Source organism: Scophthalmus maximus, chromosome 11 (assembly GCF_022379125.1).
Source record: "Scophthalmus maximus strain ysfricsl-2021 chromosome 11, ASM2237912v1, whole genome shotgun sequence".
NCBI lineage: Eukaryota > Metazoa > Chordata > Actinopteri > Pleuronectiformes > Scophthalmidae > Scophthalmus > Scophthalmus maximus.
The window spans coordinates 1,777,781-1,803,148 of NC_061525.1; the positions used below are offsets into that span (position 1 = coordinate 1,777,781).

At 40.3% G+C, this 25,368-nt stretch overlaps 2 protein-coding genes across 3 annotated transcripts in view; both read right to left on the reverse strand.

Annotated features, from left to right (window-relative positions):
- Window positions 1–6,474: 6,474 nt before the first annotated feature.
- Window positions 6,475–25,368, reverse strand: part of tbx4 (T-box transcription factor 4) — a 37,357-nt gene continuing 18,463 nt past the window's right edge. Inside the window, exons 6-9 of the mRNA XM_035622537.1 lie at window positions 9,825–9,977; window positions 9,645–9,733; window positions 9,183–9,418; window positions 6,475–9,080 (exon numbers count right to left, since the gene is read on the reverse strand). Coding sequence (XP_035478430.1) covers window positions 8,446–9,080; window positions 9,183–9,418; window positions 9,645–9,733; window positions 9,825–9,977 — 1,113 coding nt within the window. The 3' untranslated portion in view covers window positions 6,475–8,445. The remainder of the gene's footprint in view (window positions 9,081–9,182; window positions 9,419–9,644; window positions 9,734–9,824; window positions 9,978–25,368) is intronic.
- LOC118299105 (zinc finger BED domain-containing protein 4-like) lies at window positions 9,987–16,031 on the reverse strand. 2 transcript variants are annotated; one of them, XM_035622542.2, is made up of 3 exons: window positions 15,076–16,031; window positions 12,877–14,077; window positions 9,987–12,722 (listed from the first exon to the last, which is right to left on the reverse strand). In XM_035622542.2, exons 2-3 carry the CDS (start codon window positions 13,679–13,681, stop codon window positions 12,337–12,339), a joined length of 1,191 nt encoding a protein of 396 aa, XP_035478435.1. In that variant the 5' UTR covers window positions 13,682–14,077; window positions 15,076–16,031; the 3' UTR covers window positions 9,987–12,336. The 2 variants fall into 2 exon arrangements, with proteins under 2 accessions (XP_035478435.1, XP_035478434.1); XM_035622541.2 differs by having other exon boundaries at window positions 12,877–16,031.

Here is a 25,368-nt window from a genome sequence, read left to right on the forward strand (position 1 = left end):
TGTTGCGTGTAATCTTAACAGACAACAAATTCATTTTTCATGCTAATTGTTTTAAACAACTGATGATTCATTCACAGATACTGTGACTTTTTTGACATACCAAGACAAATTCAGATGCTTCACCTCTGATATTTTATCCCTGTTTGGTATAACACATTTCCTCCAGTAGAGGGTAGAGGTACTCCAACAGGATATTCTTCTGCTTCCAAGCCTCATTGTCTCATTGCATACTGTACCACTACCTTGGTATCCAAAGTCTTCACAGCCTGTTTGTACAGTGTGTGCATTGATGTCATGCTTCCTCCTAAGAGCACAGCAGGAATCACTGTCACACTTCATTCCCCCCCTCTGTTCATCTGCACTGAAAACCAGAGCCTGACAAGTTAAAGGAAAAATCTTCTTCCTCTGTAATTGTGGCTAAACATCCACACAAGGTCTTAAAAAAACACATTCATTTAATTCCTCTCAGTCATAGAAAGTTTCCTTTACTTTGTTTGTTAACCAGGGACATGTTCTTTGAATAGACCCACTAAGCCGCGATGAATCTGTTTGGAGTGGGATGGGGGGATTTGGGTCTTTGTCTCATGGTACTTTCCTGGCAAACCAGACATCAAATAGGCTCCAGCCAGAGGTGAACGAAGGCTGAGCGGGTTAAAGGAAATAATTAGTGAACCCAAAGGCTGCGTCCAAGAGCTCGTTACTTGTTGTGGAGGCAGGCATGTTATTGAGAAACAGTTTGCTCATGGTTAATTATCTGCCTTGATCATGAAGTTTTTAAAAAAGTTTTCTAATATTAGCATGTAGCATGTTGGCTGCCTCACCTTACTTTCTTTGTTTCTAACTGAGAATGGTAACAAAGACAACAAGGGTGGGCAGGAGGAAGCCGAATCAAGTCAGAATGGCCAACAACAGCGAAACAGCTCCAGGTCATGCATTTCTGGTGAAAAAAGCATTATAAGTTAAATATGTGTGTGTCTTAGTAGGAACTTAAATAAACAGAAGACATTCAACAAATCAGCTAATTCATTTTCTATGCCAGAGTAATTATTTTTGTAGGAGTGTATACTTTATTTTCAAGTGCAGGTTGTCAATTTAAGACTTTTGAACTGTTGGAAGTAAACCAGTCTGCTATTTATTAATAGCAGGGCCTAACTTTACAAGCCACATGGTGTAAATAGTAACATATTGAGGCTACCCTGCTCCACCATTCTCATTACATCTGATACAAGAATAAAAAAAGATATGGTTGTATGTCATTTACCCGTTTATTACTTCCCTCACCTCCAAAGGTGATGTTGATAGCTTGTAGCATGGCAAACAATGAATAACAGGATCCATCAACAATGTTTCCTCAAGTGCATGAAAATAGCCTGATTGGAGATTAACTGTTTAACTTCATAGTTGATTTTTATGTCATGTTACTAGTAACAACAGTCGCTGCTTACGGATATACTTCAGGCATTTACAGAGACCTAAAACCACGTGACATTCTGGTGGGTCTCCATTTACAAAGGTTGCTTGCTGGGAAACAACAAGGGGACGTTTGTACGTTAAAGGATTTTGAACTACAATGGATTCACCGAACGATCTATCTTAGAGAGCAGGAGAAACATCAAATTAAACAACATGAAGCATTACACACAGTGGCCATGGCAATGTGGGCGCCCTAGGCAAGATTTTTGATCGGTGCCCCCCACCCCCAAAATGTTTACAGTAGCCTTCATGACAACCCCCCTACCCCATTATTTGTCTAACACTAATCACCACATGCAATGCAAGAAATTTATGTGCAATATATAATAATATACAAAACACAAAAATATTAATGATGTATTAATCACACATAATAAATAATTCAAGAAACTTTTGAGAATTGTTAAGAATAATTTCATCCTTTCTTGACTCATTTTGCAGCTGCAACTCCTGGACAATCTTGGATGATACATAGTAACGTGCATGTATTGGTTACTTGCATCATATCATGATAGCAGAATGTGTTCATCATATTGTCAACTCATAACTGACAGTTCAGAGGGGGCAGTTTGTCTTTTTTTGCAATTAAAAGAGTTCAGGACTGAGCTAGAATTTGGATCCAAAATGTAGATGACCAACAGAACTGGTTTTGTGTCAGAGTTCCAGGCTTGGGCTGAGTTCCAGGACTGCCTGCCTACACCTGACACTGCCTGCCTGAGAAACTGAGCAAAACAAGCAAGGTAAAATCAGCTTCTGCAAAATCACCGAACAAGATCTGAACACAGTCATAGAAGAAACTGTCCGAGTGTTTAACCACTGTAAAAACAAAACCATCTGGCGACGAGTCACAGCTTTAATGCAGGAGATAATGAGCTTGATCAGGAGCCGGTGTGCAGCCCAGCTAGGAACTCAGGAAGACCAAGCATCAGCACTAAGCCTGGAAGCAGAGAGAAACTGCAAACCTCCAACATATTTCCAAAATGTCTAACTGTTACTTTAAAGAAAGTTAGATGACATGATATTATAAAGCAATGCACAATGATTATTATAATTATGATATGTTAACTACAAAGATGATAGGTTTTAATTGTTTTTGTTGTGTATTTGTTGCGTAGCCAGGCTTAAATCCAGCCTGGTGTAGCCAAACTAATACTCAAATGCATTTTAGTTTGGGACCTCTCAGTTTATTTTCAATTTCCAAGAGGCGTTACCAATGGACACAGACTGTGCCTCCGTACGCAATTAATTAGACCTACAACAAGTGAGAGCAACAAATTCTGTGACGTCTGTTGAGGGACGTGAAAATGGCAACAGACTAGAGTTTGCTGAGAGGAGATGTCTGTGATGATGTTTCCACAATGTCTGTGATTGAGTGTTTTCCCTCTCTAAATGTCAAATCCAGGAATTAATTGTATTGATTATTGCACAGATGCGCTTATATAAAGCCACTTTGAAATACAGGGATCCTGTTTCATACAACAGATTTAGCTGTGGTCCACACTGCAGCTGCATGTTTGATCAGGAGACACAAATACAGTTTATCGTCCCCCCACCAGAGCTTTGAACCCCAAGTCTGCCCCTCAGGCCCAGTCCTCAAGCATCCGGCTCTGCGGAGAGCCTACTGTTTCTAATCCACCTTCTGGACTCCTGTACACAATGAATCATTTTCATGAAGGAGTAAAAGTAAGAAGACTTGAAACACCTTAGCATGTTCGGTTTCCGTTGCTCCACTGATGCACAAAGTCGCCCTGTGCTTGTCTCACATGGATGGTAACCTGAAGGAGAGCCAAATGAGGAAAAAACCCTAATTCCTTGTCCTTTCCATGGCAGATCTCTCTGCATGTGGATCAAATCAGAATTATCCGCTAATTGACTATTTACAGGGCTCGAGAAAAGCCCTAATGGACTTGATATTAAATCCCCCTCAGATATTTAAAGTGTCTTTTTGGAGTGGCTTGCCGAAAAAGCGGGCCATTTCTTTTTTACTAGATGGCCATGTTAAGCCCCTCAGTGCGTCAGAAAGGGCCAGCGAAGCCCAAGCGGCTGTTACGTGGGATTATGGGACGACAGTAAGGAAGGGTAGTGCAATGCAGGGGAGAGAGGAATGGCCAGATCTCCCCTTAATGAATTCCAGATGAACTGCACGCCCAGGGTCTCTTACTGGAGATACAAACTTGCTTGGTTAACTCATGCTTTATAATGAAAAAGACTGGGATTTTATGTGGAAAGTAAAATAACATAAATTTCAATATTCCCGTCCTGCCTTTGGATAAAAAACGTAGACTATTAAACTGAAGCCAGGGATCTTGGCTGTTAACTTGTGTTTACACTAAACTTGATGTAAACAAATGTGGAGGGTGCCTGACTTTAAACTTTTGTTCTTGTCTTTTACATTGCTAAATTTCATGTAAAGGCATAGTTTCATATGGTTTTATCAACAGTTTATGTAGTAGATAGTGTTAAACTTTGTTTTGTGTTTCCAACAGATATGGCTGGCCCCTGGAGCAGTCCACTTCTGCTCTTTCATCCATGTTAAAAGCTGAAGTGAAGCAGCAGATTGTTTTTCTGCCTGTGTAAATTCTTATTTTGTGTGCCAGTATGTTTATAGCCCATTTGTAAATACTGTGTGTTCTGTTGTCAGTACTCGTTAATGTTCAAATAAATGGCATTTCAATGAGTCCTTTTTGATCTTTAACATTATTTTGTAATTGTTCACATTAATAACAACTCTCAGGCATTGTCAACTTGGTAAGCGGATAATGCTTCATTTAAATTACCGTACACATCCCTGTTTCCTAGAATTTATATTTACAGTATATACTATAAATACAATATGTAACAGCAAGGGAAATGTATTTCTACTTAAGTTTTTTTTCTATTATTTCGATTTTTTCCTATGTTTTCCATAGCTGTGTCATATCCTATTAGCTGCGAATCAAATAACTTTATATAGTATTACAGCCAACCATTTTGCAAAATTTGGATGCAGTTTGTCTATCACACCAGGCAGCCACTGGTACATATTTATTTCCATTAGTGAATTATGTTGAATTAACCAGTTAATATAACAAGCATGAATGCAGTCCTGAAGTTTTCTCAAATGGATTACACAACTTGAACAAGTTTCAAGAGTTTGCCAATTGATTTTAATACCATATTGAAACAAATGAAAACCCGTGGCTGCCTGGAGTAATAGACAAAGTACATCCACAAATCTATAACCCAGCAAGTTTTGCAGAATTGCCATGTATCTGTGACTATGTGTGATTTGTAGTTAAAGTAATTTCTAGATGAAATTTGCACAAAAAACAAAACCAAACCCACTGGCTTCGCCCTTTAAGCAAATCCGGCCAGAGTAACTTTGGGAACCAAGACTGTACTTTGACAACTAATGACTGCCTAATCACCATTATCAGACAAGTTATAGCTCAGCATTTCAAGATGGCTGCCTGATGATTTGTCGATTTGAGTTGTAGCTCTGTGAAGAGCCTCCCTTGAAATGCATCAACAGCTGAGAAAGAGATAGAGACAGAGGTGCTGACATGAACCAGGACCTAGCCATCAGCATAACTCATGACCTAATAAGAGCTCTGTGTGAGAGAAAGCAGTGCCCTGTATGCTGATGTGCTCATCCTGCTGTCTCTGCATTCCTTTCAACAAATTGGCTTTACCTCGTCTTTCAATTGCAGACCCATTCAACATTTACTGATCTTTTCTCAAGTAATTACTCTTTCATAAGTGTCGCCTTTTGCCTCTAGGGGGGAGGTTCCATTGGGTTGTGACATATTGGTACATTCTATAAATTATGTATTGTATAGGGAAACCAGTTCAGCAGTGGAGAAGTTGGATAATGGCTTCTGAAAAACAGCAGTGAGGTTGTTTGTAGACTTCATATTGAGTGGAAACTATGTCACCATAGATCTTAAAAGCTTTTTAGCATAAATTTTATTTAGGAGGGAGTTTTGTTTTTAAATGCTCACATTTGGCAGGTTATGGTTTTGATGACCAAACATATACCGTACTTTAAAGGCTTTTGAAAGCTTTTGTCTTACTGAACATAACTTATTCTAAGCATGGTTGGAAAAACTATAGACGCATACTTTACATGTGAATGTCCCTAAAAAAGCTTTTTGTTAGTTCGTAATGCCTGAATGTCATCATGACATCTTGACAAGCAGAACTCTGGGGAGAGAGGAGATGTGGAGAGAAGAGAAGAGAGAGAGAGAGAGAGAGAGAACAGTTGTACAACTGCCATTTTAATCTCTAAAAGACAGATACTTATAATTTCAGAAATAATACTGACACTTATAAATGCAATGATGTTATTATTAATAAGAATGATAATAATAATAATTACATTCATTTAATGGAATCATAACAACACTAGGAGAGAGAGAAACCAGAGTTAGAGACATGTAATGTAAATAACATGGGGGAGAGAGAGAGGGGGGGGGGGGGGGGGGGGGGGGTGCTCATTTGCTGCTCATAGGCAGTCTAGGCCTATGGCAGCAAAACAAAGAGCAGGAATAACTGGTGTTCTTGTACTAAAAGATTTTGACTGGTATGTTTACTGAGTATTTTTCTTTTAGGCGTTTAAATGAATGTTTGCAGGCTCCTGGGACAGTCACAAGCCTGTCGCCAAAGAATATCCATACCTACTGTATGATTCTGCAAAACCATGATATGTCATCAATTTTCCCATGCTAATTTGGTAGCCACAGTATGGCTAAGGTTAGGCAAGTTAATGTTAATGTTAGAAAAAAATCATGGCTCTGTTAAATAATGAAGAATACTTGCTCGTCTGTGAAGTGATGTGACTCAGGTTTCCTGTGTGCTAGATAAAGGGCATAATATCCTTTGCACCGGCTCTGAACATTGACATTGAATGTAAATACTGATCTGTACAATCATCCAATGTCAATCTAGTTCCTATGATATTGGGATGTAAAAATGAGCTACTGCTTGTTCTTACTTGAACAATTACACATAATGAAACATGAATAAAATGCTAAAAACTGTTTTTTTATTTGAAAATGCTACAATACGGAAAGCATCAGGTATCAACAATGGTAACGCCCTTACAAATTTTTTTGTAATATAGTTTAGTTGTACAGAGCTGGCCTTGGATAAAGTACTGCAAAAATCAGAGAAATGAAAATGTTTATTTATCAGGGGTGCAAAAATGTCAGTATATTCAAATTGTTATGAATTTAACAACATGAAAAAGGAAACAATACACAAATTCATGAGGGATTACCAACCTCCATCTTTCATTGCCAATGCAAGTTCAAACTCTACCCCCTCAGCTTCCATGTCTACTCAGGCTGTTTTGTATTTTCCAATCCTTGCAGATTTTTTCCTAGGAAGTCATGTGGCAGTGGGAATTTTTCGCAGTTCTATTTTCCGGTACTCGCTTAAGATCAGTTTTTTTTAAACTGCCATCTGGTTCCGCCTGAGAGTTCTTTGTTGTCCCATTTAACTAGACATATTGTTTGGAGCCAAGCTTAAACATCCAACTACAGCAGAATGGCTCAGTCTGACTTGTCACATGCAACCAGTATAGACCTACAGAAATAATGCTAGCTGCTTTTGTGGTGCACCTTTCACATGAACTTGTTGCTCTGTATGTAGGCCTACAACATGGGAAAAGACTGCCCTACCTTGACTTTCCAATTTAATGTCTTAGCTGACACAATTCCTATTGTACACACAATAAACCTAAATTTCACTCAAAACACTTGTTCGTTAAAAATCCTTGTGTAACAAAACCCATTTTGGCACGTGAACAGTTAGGATTGAAAGGCTCATGGCTTTCAAAACTATACTTTACATCCCATCCCAGATGAATATGTCTCAAGGATCCGCAATTATCTACATTATTCTTATTGTCAACTAATCCAATGAAAAGACCCAGACCAACGATGAAATGATACTTCACGCCCAAGCTGTCACATTGCTTCCTAATCATGAACAATCCTACATATGCTGTCATGCTCCTGTAAAAACTCGCCAAATATGGTGAGTTCAATTTGTAAACTCACATGGAATAATTATGTGAATGTAGAATGCAACCTAGAATATTTGCAGTTGAAGCTCTGATTTGTCACTCCCCAAAACGGGGCACCAAGCTCTGCATAACGGGGAGATAGACTGACAATAGGAATTTATCCCTATGGGGAATATGGACTATAAGCCTATAGGTGGAGGGGGGCTTGTGAAAAAAAGTGTTGTAGCATGACAACAGGCATTCAGTAACAGAGTGTGTAGTGCTCGGACAACTTAAGTATGCTGCTAATCAATAGGGGGCATTTGATATATCTATATTTTTACTCAGGTTGACTGCCTGAACTAGCTTAACAAATACACTCCTTTTCAAATAAAATGAAACTATATAAGAATACTTGAAGGTGAGAGCCAATAGGAAGTGAGAAAGTCTCGAAAGTCTTCAAGTCTTCGAGTGAAAGTCTTTTCATGGGATTTGTTGAAAATTAGAAAAGTATAGAATAATGCCAGCCTCATCCTCTCAACTTGTATGTATCTAAAATGTAAAGTATTGACCTCTATAGAAAAAAATGGCATCTGCTAATTTCCCCTTCTCTATTTTTTGACAAAACATTGCAGTCAATGTTACTTTTAGTTTGCTAGCTAAGTCTAATGGGATAGTTAGTTGTTATAAGTTACTTTCAAACAAGCTTAATGCTCCCTCTGACAAAGCTGAAGCGCTGATCAAACCTATGTTTTGCATTCGAGTTCACTTAATCTGATCACAGGCTCATTGTATAGATTCTACACATTAAAAAGAGGAGGTCAGCCACTATTCACTAAATACAGTTTCTATCACACTGTAATTGCTTGTGTGTGAATTCATGGAGGTAAATAGCTTTTGGTTACCGTTGCTTGGCATCGACAGCCTGCAATGGAGTGAAAACCTTGATTCATTTCAGACCAACACTGGTATTTCAATGGTCCACATTAACTGTCAGTCCAGTGAGTCCCTGCACTACTCAGCCCCACTTGGTACTGATAGGACGGATCCCGGATGGCTATTGTGCCTTGTGTGGGATAGGCTGAGTAATCTCTTAGAGGCCTGAGAGGTGACACTGGTTTCTTGTGGTACAGAGATGGGTGGCCTGACCCATCTCTGGATCCAGGAACAGCTGAAGAACATGATGAAGAGGAGGAGGATGGAGGATGGAGGACTGGGGTGGAGTTGTAGACACCCATGTCAACCTGCGACCTCGACACCATGGATGATGTGGGGTGTGGCACCACAGGTGTGACTGCATTGGTGAAGTGAGCCGTGAAGGGCTGGTACGGGACACCATCCACACTATAGCGAGGGTAGGGCTGCATTGTAGCCCACATGTTGCAATTTATTGAAGGGGAGTTGGCCAGGTCATCTGTGTCCCCTGTCCCAGATCCAGACTCTGTGTCCATACTGCCATACATACAAGCCTCTCTAGAGGTGATCGCCTCAGTGCAGTACGGATGGGGCAGTATGGACGATTCATAAGAGGGAGCTGAACGAAAATAATGCTCCTCTGAGCCCACAGATGATGTCTCCAGATACGGACGCTTACAGCCAAGCTCCAGGTGTCGGGCATTATCTGCAAAGTGATATAATTAACTGAATTGGCTTCAAACAGATTGAACATTTATTGGGCATGTCGTTTTATTTACAATCCTGTACGATTGCTGAAGAGAAATACCTCTGTGTTTGAAGCAGTGGTAGAGAAGACTGGGATCTCTGCTCTGAGAGAAATGATTCGTGATGGGATCTTGGGGGTCTGAGTTAGACAAAGGCCCCCCAGTCTCATGCTGATAAGCGGACAGGACTTGAGGGTGCCCCGTTAGAACTCCTGCCCCGAGCTTCCCTGCAAGGTGACTATGTGAGGAGATGAGCCTCTGACGAACCATGTTCTTTGAAATCACTGGATATTCTTTCCTATAGATCAGTGGTAGCAACAGAAAAGAAACTGGATCAGTTTGCCATGTATACCTAGAATTCTACTCAACTCAGTCTTTCAAAGAAACAAGCTAGACTATTATATCAAGACACACAAAGAGCTCATTTATATACAGTATGTCAAGTTTACAAGGGGATTCTAATGTACAACAGGGTTCGGTAGGACCTCTTTTTCTTTCCTGGTTCCTGTTTTGTGTAAACGTACCCCTGTAGTCTTGAAACACGCAGATCTCCTTCTTCACTACCTCGGAATCCCTTGGCAAATGGATTGTTTTCTATTTTCAGCTGTGTGATCTAGGTAAATGTATTTCATTAAAATCTATTAGAAAAAAACTTTTTTAAGAGGTTAAGAATTTTGCATCTGTATTTTTGATAGTTGCTGTACCTTGTGGTTTTGATATGACGTCACAGAGATGAAAGCTGTCTCATGAAAGACATGAGTACAGTAGGCAGTATTCTTGGATCCAAAGGCATTGTTCTCATCAGCTTTGACTATGTGTAGTCGGGGCTGGTACTTGTGCATAGAGTTCAGGATGATCTACAAAGGAGAAGAGAGGGAACATGATTCATTTCAACATGTTGCAACAACACTCATAACAGCCACTGTGGTGTGGTAGATAAAAGTTGCTGTCAGGATGTCAGAGATGCAAATTAATGTAACCTTTTATGTTTTTTTTGTTTTTCAGTGCCCATTGTCAAAGAAAAACACTGTACTGCCAATAAGAGACACTCATAATCATGATGATGATAACGTTTATTAACATCATGTTATATCTAATGACAATAAAACACCATTTAGTTTGAGATTCTGTGTGTATTTATTCAATAAATATAGTGCAATTTCCTTCAGGTTATTGCCAGGTGTCGTCTCTGTTGAGAAATTTCTGTCCTCTCCTAGGAAGCTGTCTAAAGAGTTTTCTCATACACCAAGCAAGGTCATCTTATTTATGGGAATCTGTGGGTAGAAGGCTGTCTCGGGGTGTCAATAGTCGCCGTGAGATGACGACATTACTCTGACAGAGCTAAATACAACTACAGAGACCGGAGATAAGCAGACTGTCATGGGATGCGATACACTGTGAACCTGTTGATCTGTGTAGCGAACCGGAAGTCTCCTCAAAATTGAGCTCTTATAATAAATACTTCTGTTTCATTCAGCCACGGTTTCCGTCTTCCTGAAACAGCATCCACTCCATCAATCATTCCTTTTCAACTGGCCTCATGGACAGGATTCCAATACAACAGACTGCCTGCTTACACCTGGCACTGCCTGCCTCAGAAACTGAGCAAAATAATCAGAGAAGGTAAAATCAGCTTCGGTAAAATCACTGAACAAGATCTGAAAAAAGTCATAGAAGAAACTGTCCGAGTGTTAAACCACGGTCGAAACAAAACAATCTGGTGACGAGTCACAGCTTTAATGCAGGAGATAACGAGCTTGATCAGGAACCGGTGTGCAGCCCAGCGAGGAACTCAGGAAGACCACGCCCACTTCATGTTTGTGGCGACCCCCATGGATGACGGCGCCCTTAGCATTCGCCTATACAGCCTATGCTCAGGGCCGGCTCTGACCACAGCTGTTCAAAATACTCTGCATATGTAAAACCACATAGTGGCAACCTACAAAGTTGATTGAGACAATAAAAGAATCTGATCAATTTATAAATTAAATAGATAAACAAATAAATAATAACAGAAGCCTTCAAGGAAATATATTGATTTAAGCTGACAAATGCTCTGCTATGAACACAAATTAAATAAGTAAAATGCTATATACTTTATAAAATAGTAATAATGAAACAGGCTGACACACACACACACACACACACAGTCAGCAGTGGGGGAGACATTGAATGCAAGAATTTAGATGAACTTTCTAAATTATAAACAGTTACAATATGACTTTGAAATTATCATTATGAAGATCCACCATTGCTGTTGAAGTTAAAACTGCAATCTGTAGGATTGAGAGAAGTCTGGACATAGTCTCAAAATTCAAAATCCAATGACTCCTGCTACCTCCCCCTACCTCTCTGCTGCACTTCGGTTCTGCCTCCACAGCTCCTACAGCTAGCTGTGCCCCCGCAGGCTACCGTGGCAACTGAAGCCAGGCAACGTACGTAACATGACATTCCCACCCAAGCTAACCTGAAGCTAACATGGACTACTGTCGACATTGCTAGACTATAACATGTTTTTTAGTCACCGTTGCCTTACATTATTACCTGTGACTTTTTGTGAAAACAACATCATCAGTGTTTTTGAACGTAGGCCACTGTGAATCAGTTTATATTAGCTTGTTTACGTACGCAGCGTTAGCTATCATATTAGCTATTACAGAGTGTTACATGGTAGCAGAGGTGGGACCAAGTCATTGTTTTGTCATAAGTAAGTCTCAAGTCTTTGCCCTCAAGTCTCAAGTCAAGTCCCAAGTCCTGCAGTTTGAGTTTCGAGTCCTTTCGAGTCCTTTTAACCAAAGAGTAATAATATATTTACCCAGATCATGTATGCTTTTAAAATCTGTATTTATTTATTAAAACAAGTGCAATTGAAATTGCAGAAAAAAATAGTGCTGACATTGCACTTCTTAATTGCACTATTACCCAGTCATTTTTAACATTTAACTCATATTTTGCAAGAATATTCTTCATTTTAAACCACTCCTTTACAGAATAAACACATTTGAAAAAGTAGAACTGTAATTATTTGTACAAAAGTGCTAACATTGTAGTTCCATGGCATATTGCATTTTAACTAGTTCCACAGCAGCTTCTGTCCTGAACTTATCTGATCTCATATTGTCTGTCTGTATGTGTGTGGGTGTATGTACATGTGTGAAACATTACAAATACATGAACATAACAATGAACAGGGTTGTTCTTTTATATGTCAGGGCCCTATGCTGCATTGCATTTGCAAAAGACCAAATTGGCCAAAAGTCTGTCAGTCATTTGTGCACGATGGGGACGTAGTATGATGCCACCATGGCTGAAAACTCGCTCCACTGAAGCACTGGAGGCATGCACTGCCAAGACTCTAATGTCCACTCGGAATAGTGAAGGAAGAGTCTTCATGTTCAATGCCCAGAACAAAAGGGCGTTCTGTCCTTCGGCTATGTCAAGGTAGTGACTTAGCTGTAGTGCTGGTGTTGTCCCAACATCCTTCTTCTGCCTCTTATGATATGCAGCAAACAGCCCTTCTCCTTCTCTAAGGTCCTCTTGCTCTTCTTCATCAACAAGAGGCATAGGTTGCTCACTCTCTGCAGCATCTTGCAGGATCAGTTCTGGCAAAACATGTAAAAACAATAGCAGAAACAAAAGAGTCCTTATTACCATTTGTGTTGGTGATGTGTGTTAGACTGAAATACTTAATTATTGTTGCAGTCAATTAGATCAGATTAGGAGGGAAAAAGTTATATTAAACTCAGTAACATTTACCTTTAACTTGTTGTGCCACCTCTGCCTTGACGTCACGATTGACCAGCACATGGGGCTCCAACCACAACAGAGAAAATGCTGGATCCAAGGCAGCTGCTTTGAAGTAGACTGGATCTGAAAAGGGGGCAGTTGTGTCCTGGCCATTTTCACGTTGATGAAGATTCCAAGAAAGGGATGCCTGGAGACTTCTGACCAGGCCGCTCAGGAAACAGACTTGAGGCTTCAGCTTCTCAAGGTGGTGGTTGAGGGGCAAGATGGATGGAACAACAGCACTGATTGTGATGACCTTATCCCCCTGTGTCAAATCAGTTGCTTCTCCAAATGGCTTCAAGATGTCCACCAACTCCTTCAACAGATTCCACTCCCGTGTTGTGAATGACAACTCCCTGTGCCCCGCCTTTTCTAGAACAGCACAGAGCTTTAGATGATTGCACTGGAGAACTGCCTTCACTTGCCTCAGTGTTGAGTTCCATCTTGTGTTGACTGCAGCAGGGATGCCTTTCTGTTCCCCACATTCAGCATCAAACACATCTTTGAATATTGTGCTTGTGTGCAGCAGTGAGCTGAGTTTTGATAACTTTGAAAGAGAAGGAGATACCACTTTTGTTTCTTTCAAACCGTCTCCCACCACCAGCTGAAGAGTTTGCGCAAAACACTGCCAGCGCTGTTTCTTTGCCATAGCAACATCTACTGTTTGCTGATCTTCCAGGGTTAAGTCACACCAGAGCTCAGGGTCATCAAGATGATCTCTGTCATCATCATCCTCTTCTTCACTGGGGAAGCACACAGTGAATGCTTTTCGCATGTTAGAAGCATTGTCACTAATAATGTAGTCCAGTTTATCTTTAATGTTGTATTCATCACATATTGCCTCAAATTGGTCACAGATTCTTTCAGCTGTGTGTGAGCCTTTGAAGCGCTCACAGGCGCGACGTTCTCTGTCTTCGATGTCAGTGTTCTGCGTCACACTGGGCTGTACTTGCTGCCGAGTACTGTCAGAAAGTGCAGAAAACTCTTGTTTTCCACAATAGACAGGGGCAAGTTGCAATCAATAATCAAGTCGGACAGTATTGCATTGGTGATAGCTTTCTGCTGTGGATGACTCATGCTGTAATGCCCGACACGATTGTCCAAGAATTGCGAGATTGAAGGCTGTTGTGGTTCATTTGTGATGCTTTTGTTCATTTGGTATTCATCAAATCTGTAAGAGGTAAGCAGTTTAAACAGATGTCAGAAAATCCCTTATAGCCACAAATGAATTGTATTGAAACTACTCTTTATTACTCATATTATTAATATCAATCTTAACATTGTGTTATGAATAGTATAACGTGTGTGTGTGTTTTTACAGTTGCTGCTGTAGCAGATTGCAGCACTGGTCATGTATTGTAAAACTTATTTCGGGTTGAAGGGATAATTCGGGATTTGTGAAGTGGGGTTGTATGAGGGACTACGCACAGAAGATGGCAGTCAACATACTCACAATACAGAGAAGCAGACAGGCTACCAGCAGACGACTTAGGCTTTACATTGCTGTGGACGAGGTCAGCAGCTAAACCTATTTAAGCCACCTAAAAGAGGCAAACTTAATAAAATCGATGTAGTTTAAGTGTAAGCCATATAAAGAATATTTTCATTGCTTTACCTTGCCGTCAAGACAGCCCATTCTGTCAAGAAACTAGTTATATTGCTTGTTAATTCACTGTCTCCAGTCCACCAGCAATTTGACCTTGCAGCACGTAGACCAGCAACTCACGTGTGTTGCGAGGTAAATTTGCTGTTTTTGTCAATGGACTCTGGTTTGCTGGAGAGTGAGAACAGCGAGCAGTACAACTTTGTTTTCCTGTCGGAAAAGTCAGCCTGACAGCAAGCTAAAACGGTTCACATATTCTTAATATAGTGTACATTTAAACTGACCTTGATTTTATTAGATTTGTCTTTTTAAGTGGCTAAAATATGGTTGCTGCTGACCACCGTCTACTGTGTGTGATACATTGACTTACGTTATGTACCTCATACAACCCTGCTTAAAAAAATCACTTGACAAAAGTATGAATAAGGGAGTGAACTCGCATTGGACGCAACAGATTACCGTGTTTGCAATGTAACGTTAACAGTGAGTTTACAGCCTCATTGATTTAACTACACAGCAAAGAAAAGTTACTTAGCCAATAACGTTAGCTTACATTCAAAACTTACCGTTCTTTGTGCAACCTCAAATGTCGAACGAAGTTGGAAGTTGTTGCGTCTCCGTCTGTGATCTTCGACCCACATGTTTTGCATACTGCAATTCGTTTTTTGCTGACCACCTCATAGTTTTTATAGCCAGAACGAAGCTATCTTTGGTATCATTTTTTTCCAACTGGCGCATTGTTTGACAGTTCTTCTTCGTTGGTTGTCCTGCAATTTGATTGGATGGATGCTGTTGGATCAAAACAACGTTGGTCTAATTTGATTGGATGTTGTGCTGACAGCACATACACGCACAGACACACACACATATGCACAATGAAAGATACAGAGCTGTCCTTAATAACATACTTTTTAATCTTTGGGTTTTGGGGAAAGTAGCAAGTCTTGCCAAGGCAAAAGGCTCAAGTCCAAGTGAAGTCACGAGTCATTGATGTTGAAGTCCAAAACGAGTTGCAAGTCTCTTTACATTTTGTCAAGTCGAGTCCAAAGTCATCGAATTCATGACTCGAGTCTGACTCGAGTCCAAGTCATGTGACTCGAGTCCACACCTCTGCATGGTAGGCCTGTAAATGAACAGCTTTATCTTCACATACATCATTTGTTGCTTTGCAGGATGATTGACGCTTTTTATCTCTGTTTTATAACATTATTATGACTGGTACAATGAAGTACCAGGACAAAGAGGCGTTCACACCCACGGCTGCTTCGACTAGCAGTCGAGCGAGGAGAAGAGGGAGTCAACTACGAGGCGCACTAGGCCGTGGGAGACAAATGCATTACTGATCTTCATATGATGAGCCAGTTGGTACCTGCCACTTGCACTGGTTTCATCCAAGGGCCAACTCTGAGGCTAAGAAATGAAGACTATGCGTAAGTGCTATAAACTGCAGTTCACTAAATGCCTGCTTGAGCCTGGCTCCAGAAATGAGCAAATCCCCATAGAGCCCCATGTTAAAATCGCCCAACTTTACAGCAGAATTAAACATGTTTACAGCCAGGTACAAAAAACGGTTTTGGTCCCAATGGCTAATCCCCCCCTTCGTGACAACTGTGTGGGGGGGGGGATTTTTTTTTAATAACTCGCCCATTTATATTATATTACGGTTTGAAATTTTGCATAATTAGGGGCGTGGTTACTTGAGTGACAGGTGACGCCACTGTTTGTTAGCTGCTCGGTGGTAGCTAGCTGCTGGCAGCGCTAGGTGTCACCTGAGCTAATCCCCGGTCAGTGAACGGGACTTCTCGACCGCAGTGTCGGAGCCTTGTGGAGCACATTTCAAGCTACTACCGAGCGAATAATACGCTTGCTCTGCGGTCAGTCGTCCAAACAGAGAAGTCCAAGAAGCTGGCGCTCCTGTTGTTTCGGTAAGTAAAATGAGATTATTGTTCTGTGTTTGCAGTAATTAACGGGTGTCGGTGTCGGTGTCTGCGCTCGGTACCTGGCTTGTTAGCTTAGCTCGCTAAAGCGCTCATTAGCCAGCTAGCCAGGGGTTAGCCTCGAGCATGACTCCGGCTCTGCTGACGAGGCGAGCGGGATCAACACAACACGACACCGACATGAGCAGGTAAACAGCATCTGCGTGTGGATGGAAAATATGGTCCACCACATCAAATGTGCCACACGAGCAATGCAATGTTAACGTAACATGAATGCTAACTGTCAAGGTACATTAAGTGTTAAGTGTTGATGTCACATATCAGCACATTTCAGAAGATACCGTTAACATAGAGGATGTGGTGTGTTCTTGGTTATTAAAACGGTAAAAATGAAGAACACAAGGAGTTTGATTCATATTTTTTACTAAAACCGACACGATAGATAATTATGATGCAGGAACAGACTTGTTGTGATCGCATGTGATGTGGTTTGACTGTATAGTTTCCCTCCAGATGATCCAGACAGACTGGACCAGTGGAAGCTCAACATGAGGCAGAACTGAACTGACTCACTTCTGCACTGCCCCCTGGTCCACATGTGGTTTATGAATAACTTATGGTCACATTTTTCCCAAGTGAAACATGATTCTACGGTGCCCGTAAGCTTTGATAACAATTAAATATTCTATACATACAGTTGAATATATCTACAGAACACAAGCACACAAACCTCTTTATTTACAAACTTGTCTTACTATTTTTTATTTGTGTCTTTGTTATTAGGGAAGGACCTGCTTTAAGGAGTACACTGTGCTGACCATGTTCTGTCTCCAAGAGCAAAGAAGAAAAATTAATCACTCAGTTCTTATCATTACTTGTACTGTTACACAGCTTTAAAAATATATTTAAATCACACAAACCTGTTATTGCTTAAGGTTTTATCTGTAGTGTATGAGTTATTTGTCAATTAATAGTCAGATTTGAATGTGAAATCTCACATATTCAGTCAGTATTAAAGACAAAAATAGTTAAAATATAAACATAATTTATGAGCCAGAACCAGAAGTTATAGATTCACTCTCAGATTTATTTTTAGTGAAGGTACAAAACACAAAAGGTGGACAATATTAAAATTGTAGAACACATTTAATATACAGACTGGGCCTGTGCAAACGGTAACAGCTGAGCTCAGAATGAGCCCAGAGCTGCAGAGTCCATGTGGTGGGAGGAGAATGGGATACATTGTTGGACTGTAAGGGAGGGGAAGAGCAGAAGTAATAAGTGTTGTAGCTATAGTTGGTATTTTTTTATCAACATTGATGAACATAAAATAAACTCAACATTGTCCATGATAGTCAGGGATCTGTTTAGGCTTAACAAAGTGTGTCCTGAAGGCCGAATTCAATAGCAGTGACACTGCCAACTGTAGCAGTTACAGGTCCCCTTCACAAGGTGCTGGAGGTGAGTCCACTGCAGGTCGTCTTCATGTGGACCAGCCTGATGCGACTGATCTCCCTCAGCTTGTCATCACCACAGTGGATGATGAGAACCTCAGCTGCTGCTCTTCCTCACGGAGTGGAAACAGAGTAGAAGAAGGGTTGTCCACCACAGTCCACAAGCCAAACACATCACGCCAAGGTCTGAAGCTCTCTGGCTACCTTGACGGAAAAACTTATCACCACGTCCACATTGTGACTGTAGGATTAAAATTAATAAATGAGTGTGATAAATGTTTCAGATAATGAAAAATCTGCTAAAGAGTGTAGCTCACATTTTTATGTTGACAACACTGTTATGTCACATCTGTAGGATGAAATGGAACTAAAGAGTAATGTAACAAATATAAAAGTGCCTTTCTTACAGTCATATTCAAAGTGATAATCTGGTACAGTAATGTCTATAGCAGTACAGGTAAGGAGGACAACCACAGACTTCTGTCAGTGTGAAAACTTGATATGTGCACTGTTTACGACAGTGGTGTGGGGAATTATAGTTTTTCTGTTTTCTTGTTTGGTGTATGTGTATGTCCCTTAAGGCCAAACTAAATAAATAAACGACAATAATAACTAAGTCTACAAGCCAGTTTTAATAAAACATTTACTGTATGCCAAGAACACTAACCATCACATGTTACTTCTTTTTAGTTAACGTTTATTTGATTAAATTTATTAGAATCAAAACATAGTGGTGCAAACTACCACTAATACAAATAAAAAAAATGTTTTTTAAGACTTATAATTTCAGTAACAAATATTTATTTCAAATGTTATTTTATAGTTCCAGTGTTACCTACCACATGTAACGTTGGCTGGGACGACTGGTACCGGAGCTCACGTAACCGCAGTCAGTACTGACCCGGTGCAGCCTCTGGGCCGCGGCGCTAGCCGGCTCGTACTTAGCCTAGCTTAGCTGGTTTCATCCCAAGATGGTTTAGCCTCAGTTGCCATAGTTATAAAATAGTGTGCTGTGCAATATTTTTTTTTTCGTTTCATTTATTTTTTTCAAAGTTATATTTTAATATCCATGCAACCTCAGTATTTGACTTGCAAAGAAGTGTATTTTGGAAAATGATTGGTTTCTCATTGCATAAAAATACAACAATATGAAGATTACTTAATTTTTGCATCAATGAGCAACATGAGTATGTGAAACTATGATCCATGAAAAAATATTCTTCTTACAAATTCGAAATACTATGAGGGGAAGAAATCATTTGAGTACATAATCTGTAGTCATGATTATCATTGTCGAACAAAATGTGTAATTACATGCTGTTCGCCTTTTACTGTTTGGTTTCAACGCAGGGGCAATGTGCATTTTACTTTTCCCAATGGCCAAAGTGGAGTCTTGCTTCGGGCAAAACCACACAGAACGCGGCTCTACTGTCAATGATTTTATTTTTATATTTGCAATCTCCTGGGTGTCTGTCGCATCAGTGATAAATAAATACGTAAGTGATGAGTGGTAGGCCTACGTGAATGTGACTGTAGCCACAGCTCGACACATACTAAGCATTTAGCATAGCTAGGGATGCTACGTTTGGTGATAGATAGTGATGCTAACTAAACAGTACGACTGTGATGGGCATTTAGCTGCGAGAGCACAGGCAACGTCACATGTCTGGAAAACTCTCAAAACCGAATAGGCCGCATGGACACCAAAATATTTTCAGCGACTATGCCATAAACACCGCTAACCAATAGCCATAGCACTGTGAACCTAGCAACTAGCAGTCTGATTAAAACACCACAGTAGCATACGGTATGGTCACAGAGTGATACGATAACATTAAAATAAAAGATAAATTAAAAAGGGATAATTACCAGTCAAGCAGAACGCATCGTTTGTGAATCCTTCGGTCTCGCTGCTCTGGCTGAGCAAGTGAGTGTGTGCACAGGGACAGAGCAGCACTGTGCAACTCGTACCCGAATGATTGACAGAGCGGAGAGACGCCCCCTGGCTGTGATTGGAGATTTTTCTTTGGGCGTGGTGGATTCTTGCAAATGGCATTAAAGGCAGAAGGGGGAACTAAATGACCTAGATTCTGTCACAGATGATCCGTCTCGCATATTTATACCAGGATATAGTGGCAGTTTCAGAAAAAATATGAAAAAAAAGGAATTTTTACAAATCCTACCGACTGAAGTTTTAATTAGATTACATATAACCATTCCTGATGATAGAGATTAAAGAATAAAAGAGATCACGTTTTTCAATTTGTTGATGACTGTTTTGCTTGACGTTGTCTGGCATAGACATGGCTTTCATCTTTGATATCATCTATTCAGCATACAGCCAATATCTCACACATGAGCACCTGTGGTGTCTTTATTAGGCCATTTTTGGTTTTTATATTGCAGCAGTTAAAGACCCCCTCCAGGCACGTTTTAAGGTATATAAAAATAATCTGCTATGCCTAATATTTTGTTTAACATTGTTTACCCAAAATAAAAAAAAATAAAAAACTTCTGAAATGGGGCTGGAAACCATCCTGAGTTAATTTATATCTATCCCATTGAGAGACAGCCAGCATTTGTTTGTTATTATATACAGTAAAGGCAGACAAATGACTGGGACAGATTAGTCCAGGAACATTGGCGTGGCCTTTCGAGTTTTGTGTGGCAGTGGTGAGAAGTGACGTCAACATCGAGAGAGGCATGCAGTGCCCTTACAGAGGCCAAATGTCAACAACAGAGAGTTCAAAGACACTGGACTGTTATTAAGAACAAAGAGACACTGGAATATGAGTCTAAAAGACTGTTTGAAGCTGCCTTTCCTACTGAAAGAATAAAAATAACCTTAATTGATGTATTAATTGATAAATAATCATCAACATAAAGTGAATTGATTGATGATGATTATTGTCTGCACCGTGCTGAAAGGATCCCAGCTACGGGGGTAATAGGGGGTAGGTTTGACATCTTCATTATCCCTCTGAAGACCTGAGCATATCTGTTTAGATTTGTGGTAGCAACCTGACTATGAAAGAAAGAATGGATGATCAAAATAAATAAAATAATGAATACATGTTGATAAATTACACATGGAGACGAGGAGTTGAGGACAAGAGTGTCGGCTTCAACGTGCCCATCAGGCCACCCTAGGGTGCCACAGGGTGACTACTCTTGAAGTGCCCCTCCTCCTCTGACTTTACACGTAAAAAAGTGACAGTTACTATGACATGAACACAATAGATTTACAAGAACATATAGCTAAAGTACAGGCTCAACAAACATACTCCAAAAATTTTTTACAAATGCCATACAAGCCCTTCCACTGATGCTCAAATCTCAATGCAACACGTCATGAACCGATATATATATATATGTATATATCTTGCACCTGAATTGCAAAAAAATTGCACTTCTCTTTTCTTTTTTGTACGTGTATATATATATATATATATATATATTTTTTTTTTAATCAAATATGACAAGCAAAATTCTGCTAAGGGCCCTCCTACCTGACTCATGAGCCACACAGTTACACCTGACACCCCAGTGCTCCACTACAATCTTCCTTCCTTTACAACTGTTTGCTCCATCTGTTAGTCTAAGAATGAATGTATACAGAAACTAACAATATTTATGGTTGATCAAGCATCTCATCTACTGAAAAATTTAAGCAAAGCAACCGTTCATTATTGATCATATTTATTATAAATATTATCAGCTCCATCAGGCCCATTTAAACTGGCTCCCCCAGATTTCCTAAAATACATTTTGATTGTAAAATACTTTTTATACTTTGGCTTGTCTGAATACTTGATGGTTATTATTTACTGAGATGTGCGTCCATATCTCCCTGCAGTCAGAGGCGCCGCTTGCCAGCAGGCAAGGCAGGCAACTGCTTGGGGCCCCCAGGTCAGTAGGGGGCCCCCCGAGGGCTGACAAACTTGATAACTACAGCAGTGACAATGCGCAAAGTTTGCAATGACAGTAGGAGACCCCCCACCTGACTCTACTGACTCCTGTTGCAAGTGATGTAAAACAAACTTAAAGCCAACAAATGCCACTCAAAAAAATTAAGAGGAGTTACCCTTCTGGAAGGGAAAAAAGAAAGAAGAAAAAACAGGAAGAGGATAAAAAAAAAGCAAGACAGTGGTAAATTGAACAGATAATAATGATTAAATATAATACTACATAACTAAATGATGCTAGTCTAGCCTAACTGTGGAGGAATGACGTAAAATCCACTAGCGTCACATTATGTCTTTTGTTTACTGTGATGTTTGGTGAGTGTATTTAAATGTATTTTTTTTGTCATGTCTGTGGAGTAGGCCTGTGGTTTTATGAAACTGAAATCTTCATTGCGCTGTAAATGTAAAAACCTTAGTAGCCATGGTGCAGGCTCCAGCACACACATTTCATCATCTGTATTGGAACTATGTTAAATGACATTTGTCCCTAAAATGTAAATATTAAGCAATGAATAGTTTTTAAATAGATAGATTATTTATTACATAAGGGTGATTAACGCTGGTTTGAGGGGCCCCCCTTTGATTTTTTTTTGGATCATTAGTCACTCTCAATAAATAGCTTTCCATCCTGCATTAGTCCATTTTAAAATTATGTGCACCAACGAGGAGAGCCATCATCACATCCATATATTGTCTAGACTGGTCCTCACTGGTTGCTGCCTGAAATTGCAAGTTTCATTTTGTGCACACGAATATGGATATATATAAACGCATGATACCTCATCCTCTCACAATATTGACTGACTTCCTTTAACATGAGGGGGAGGCGGGGCCTTGCATAATTTGCGAGGCGAGTCTGGTCTTATAATCATTTGGTGCCCCAGGGGCCAAGGGAACTCCCCCGATTCTATATCTGGATAATCCGGGTTCGGTGGCCATCAGAACCATTGGGAAAGTGTTCAACGCCTATTGATTGAATTTTTTAAGATTTTAAATATCATGCATTGATGTTTTATTTGAATAAAAATGACTTTGCTTTGATGCTTTGTATTTAGGTTCAGTTCAACCTGCTAATTAGTGCCTTAATCACAATTTCCCTGGAGATCATTTTAAATACACTTAGTTTCTCCACACATATTTTATCACATTTGCTTAATTAAGGAAATTGATAATCCTATTTTTGAACCATGTATACCATCTGTTGATGTTTAATTGTATCCCTGTATATGATGTATCATTTTTATACACAACAGCACAAGTCTAATTGGAGGTCACAGTCTTTTACTCTGATTAGCAGAGAGGTTTGATGTTATTGCCCTATTGATGCCTTGCTATGGTCAGAAGGACATCCACACCTTCAGGGCTGCTGTCCTGGAGACTGGACGCTTGTGCGTTGAGGTGGGGTCCAAATTAACTGAGAGCTCGATGCATATAGATTTCTGTTTGCAATGTATTTTATTGTCTACTCTTTTAGGTGCATGGTGTTTCAAGATTGATACCTGTCCCGGTCCTTATCTTTATTAATGTTAGTGTGTTGATCAAGTTAACAAAAGGGAGGAACTGTTGAGGCATTTCTGTCGTCTCCTGGGAAACTGTCTGAAGACTTTTCTCATGCACCAAGCAAAATCATCTTACCTATGGCAGTCAGTGGGTAGAAGGCTGTCTCAGGGTGTCAATAGTTGCGGTGAGATGACGACATTTCTCTGACAAAGCTAAATACAACTACAGAGAGCGGAGATAGCCAGACTGTCATGGGAGGTGACATACTGTGAACCTGTAGCGAACCAGATATCTCCTCAAAATTGAGCAATAAATGCTTCTGCTTAAGACATCCACAGTTTCTGTCTTCCTGAATCAGCATCCACCCCATCAATTATTCCATTTCATTCTCGACTCTTGGTTTGATCCCCAGTCACCAAGGGGAGGCTGAAACGACTTGGCCTCCCTTTGCGAAAAAACAAACACCAATCAGGATTAAATTCATTGCTGTTTTCAGGTAGAATTCTGTATCTCTAACACAGTAAAAAAGGTCCAAAGGAAGCTAGGCTACTCTGACCTTTTGACCAATCACAGAACGATAACTACATTGTATGTGCTAGTTACATGATATGTTGTGTAGCCTGCTTACATAACGCCAATAATGGAGGACCAGGAGGATATACTACAATATCTACATGCTACGGAATTTGATAGGCCAATGCCATTTTACATTAGAATCACTCCACTGGAAGCAAACAGCAGTGGAAAAGGTAGGGTATCATCTCAAAATGATGAGTAGCCTTTGTGCTAGCTAATAGAAGCGGATTTATGGATCAAAACACAATCGTATGTATCAAGGGCCTGGAACAGAAATGGCTAAATGGAGCACAGGCCCTGTAAATGCTGTTGATTGGCCTTGTGCTTTTCCTCGTATGACATTTGAAAAATCAAGAAAACTGATAACTATGAAGAAGAGAAGTATATTTAACACTATGTAAGATTTGTATGTGGCATACCCTCAATCCTCAGTATATAATAATAATAATAATAATAAGAAGAAGAATAAGAAGAAGAAGAATAACACATTGGTCAGATAACATGCATAGTATACCATGCCTGTTACCATCCATTCCTTGCTGAATTGTAAGAATTAGAAATTCTTCTTAGGCAATTATTGCCTTTCAAGTGCAAACTATTTGTCTGCATCTTTCATCTCCATCACACTTGATGTGGAATGTGAGTGTTGTGTATCAGCGTAGCAGGTAGCATGTGTTGAACACGTTTAGGTTGTTTGGGTGGCTGCAGGTCAGCTCACCACCAACAGACCGCTCACTGCAGTCTAGTGCTGTGCCCAGCGAAGCGTTAGCAACAGTAGTGGGGTCATCACTAGTCCAGCTCTGTCAGGGTTGATGAACATCAAGCTCTGCACCTCAGCTCCCCTCCTCTCTTACCACACAATTTCTTGAGGAGCCCTCTCCTCCAGGAGGCTCCCAACTAGAGGCAATGGTTGAAGAGGGCACAGGGAGCCAAGCTCAGGTTGAACAGGTGAAATATAGAGAAGAACTGGAAAGGGGACTGGACTTTGTAAACCAAGATTTTACAAATACCAATTTCCAAATTTCGATCCCTAAAAACTCTCAGTAGAACCCTAGCATTTAAATAAAATTATCATAACAGGAATTCCCAACTTTACCCTTGTCTGCACACCACACAGGGTAGTATGAGCACAGAGGAAAAGGGGGGGAACTGTGGTTATATTACTCTTTAATACATATTCTGTAATGCACATAATTAGTACCGAATGGGAGTTCCCTCACTCCACTTTGAGGAGCACTGACCTTCTACACACCTCATGGTCTGGGCGTCATCTTGGCTTTGGTTGGCCTCTAACTTGCTCTGTTCTCATTACTCGCCCTTATCACTGGCCAGGCACTCAACTCGACCTGACAGCAGGCCCCGCCACTGATCTGAGAGGCTATGGACCTAATGAGCCCGCCCATTGATGGGATGGCTTCAGACAAGTT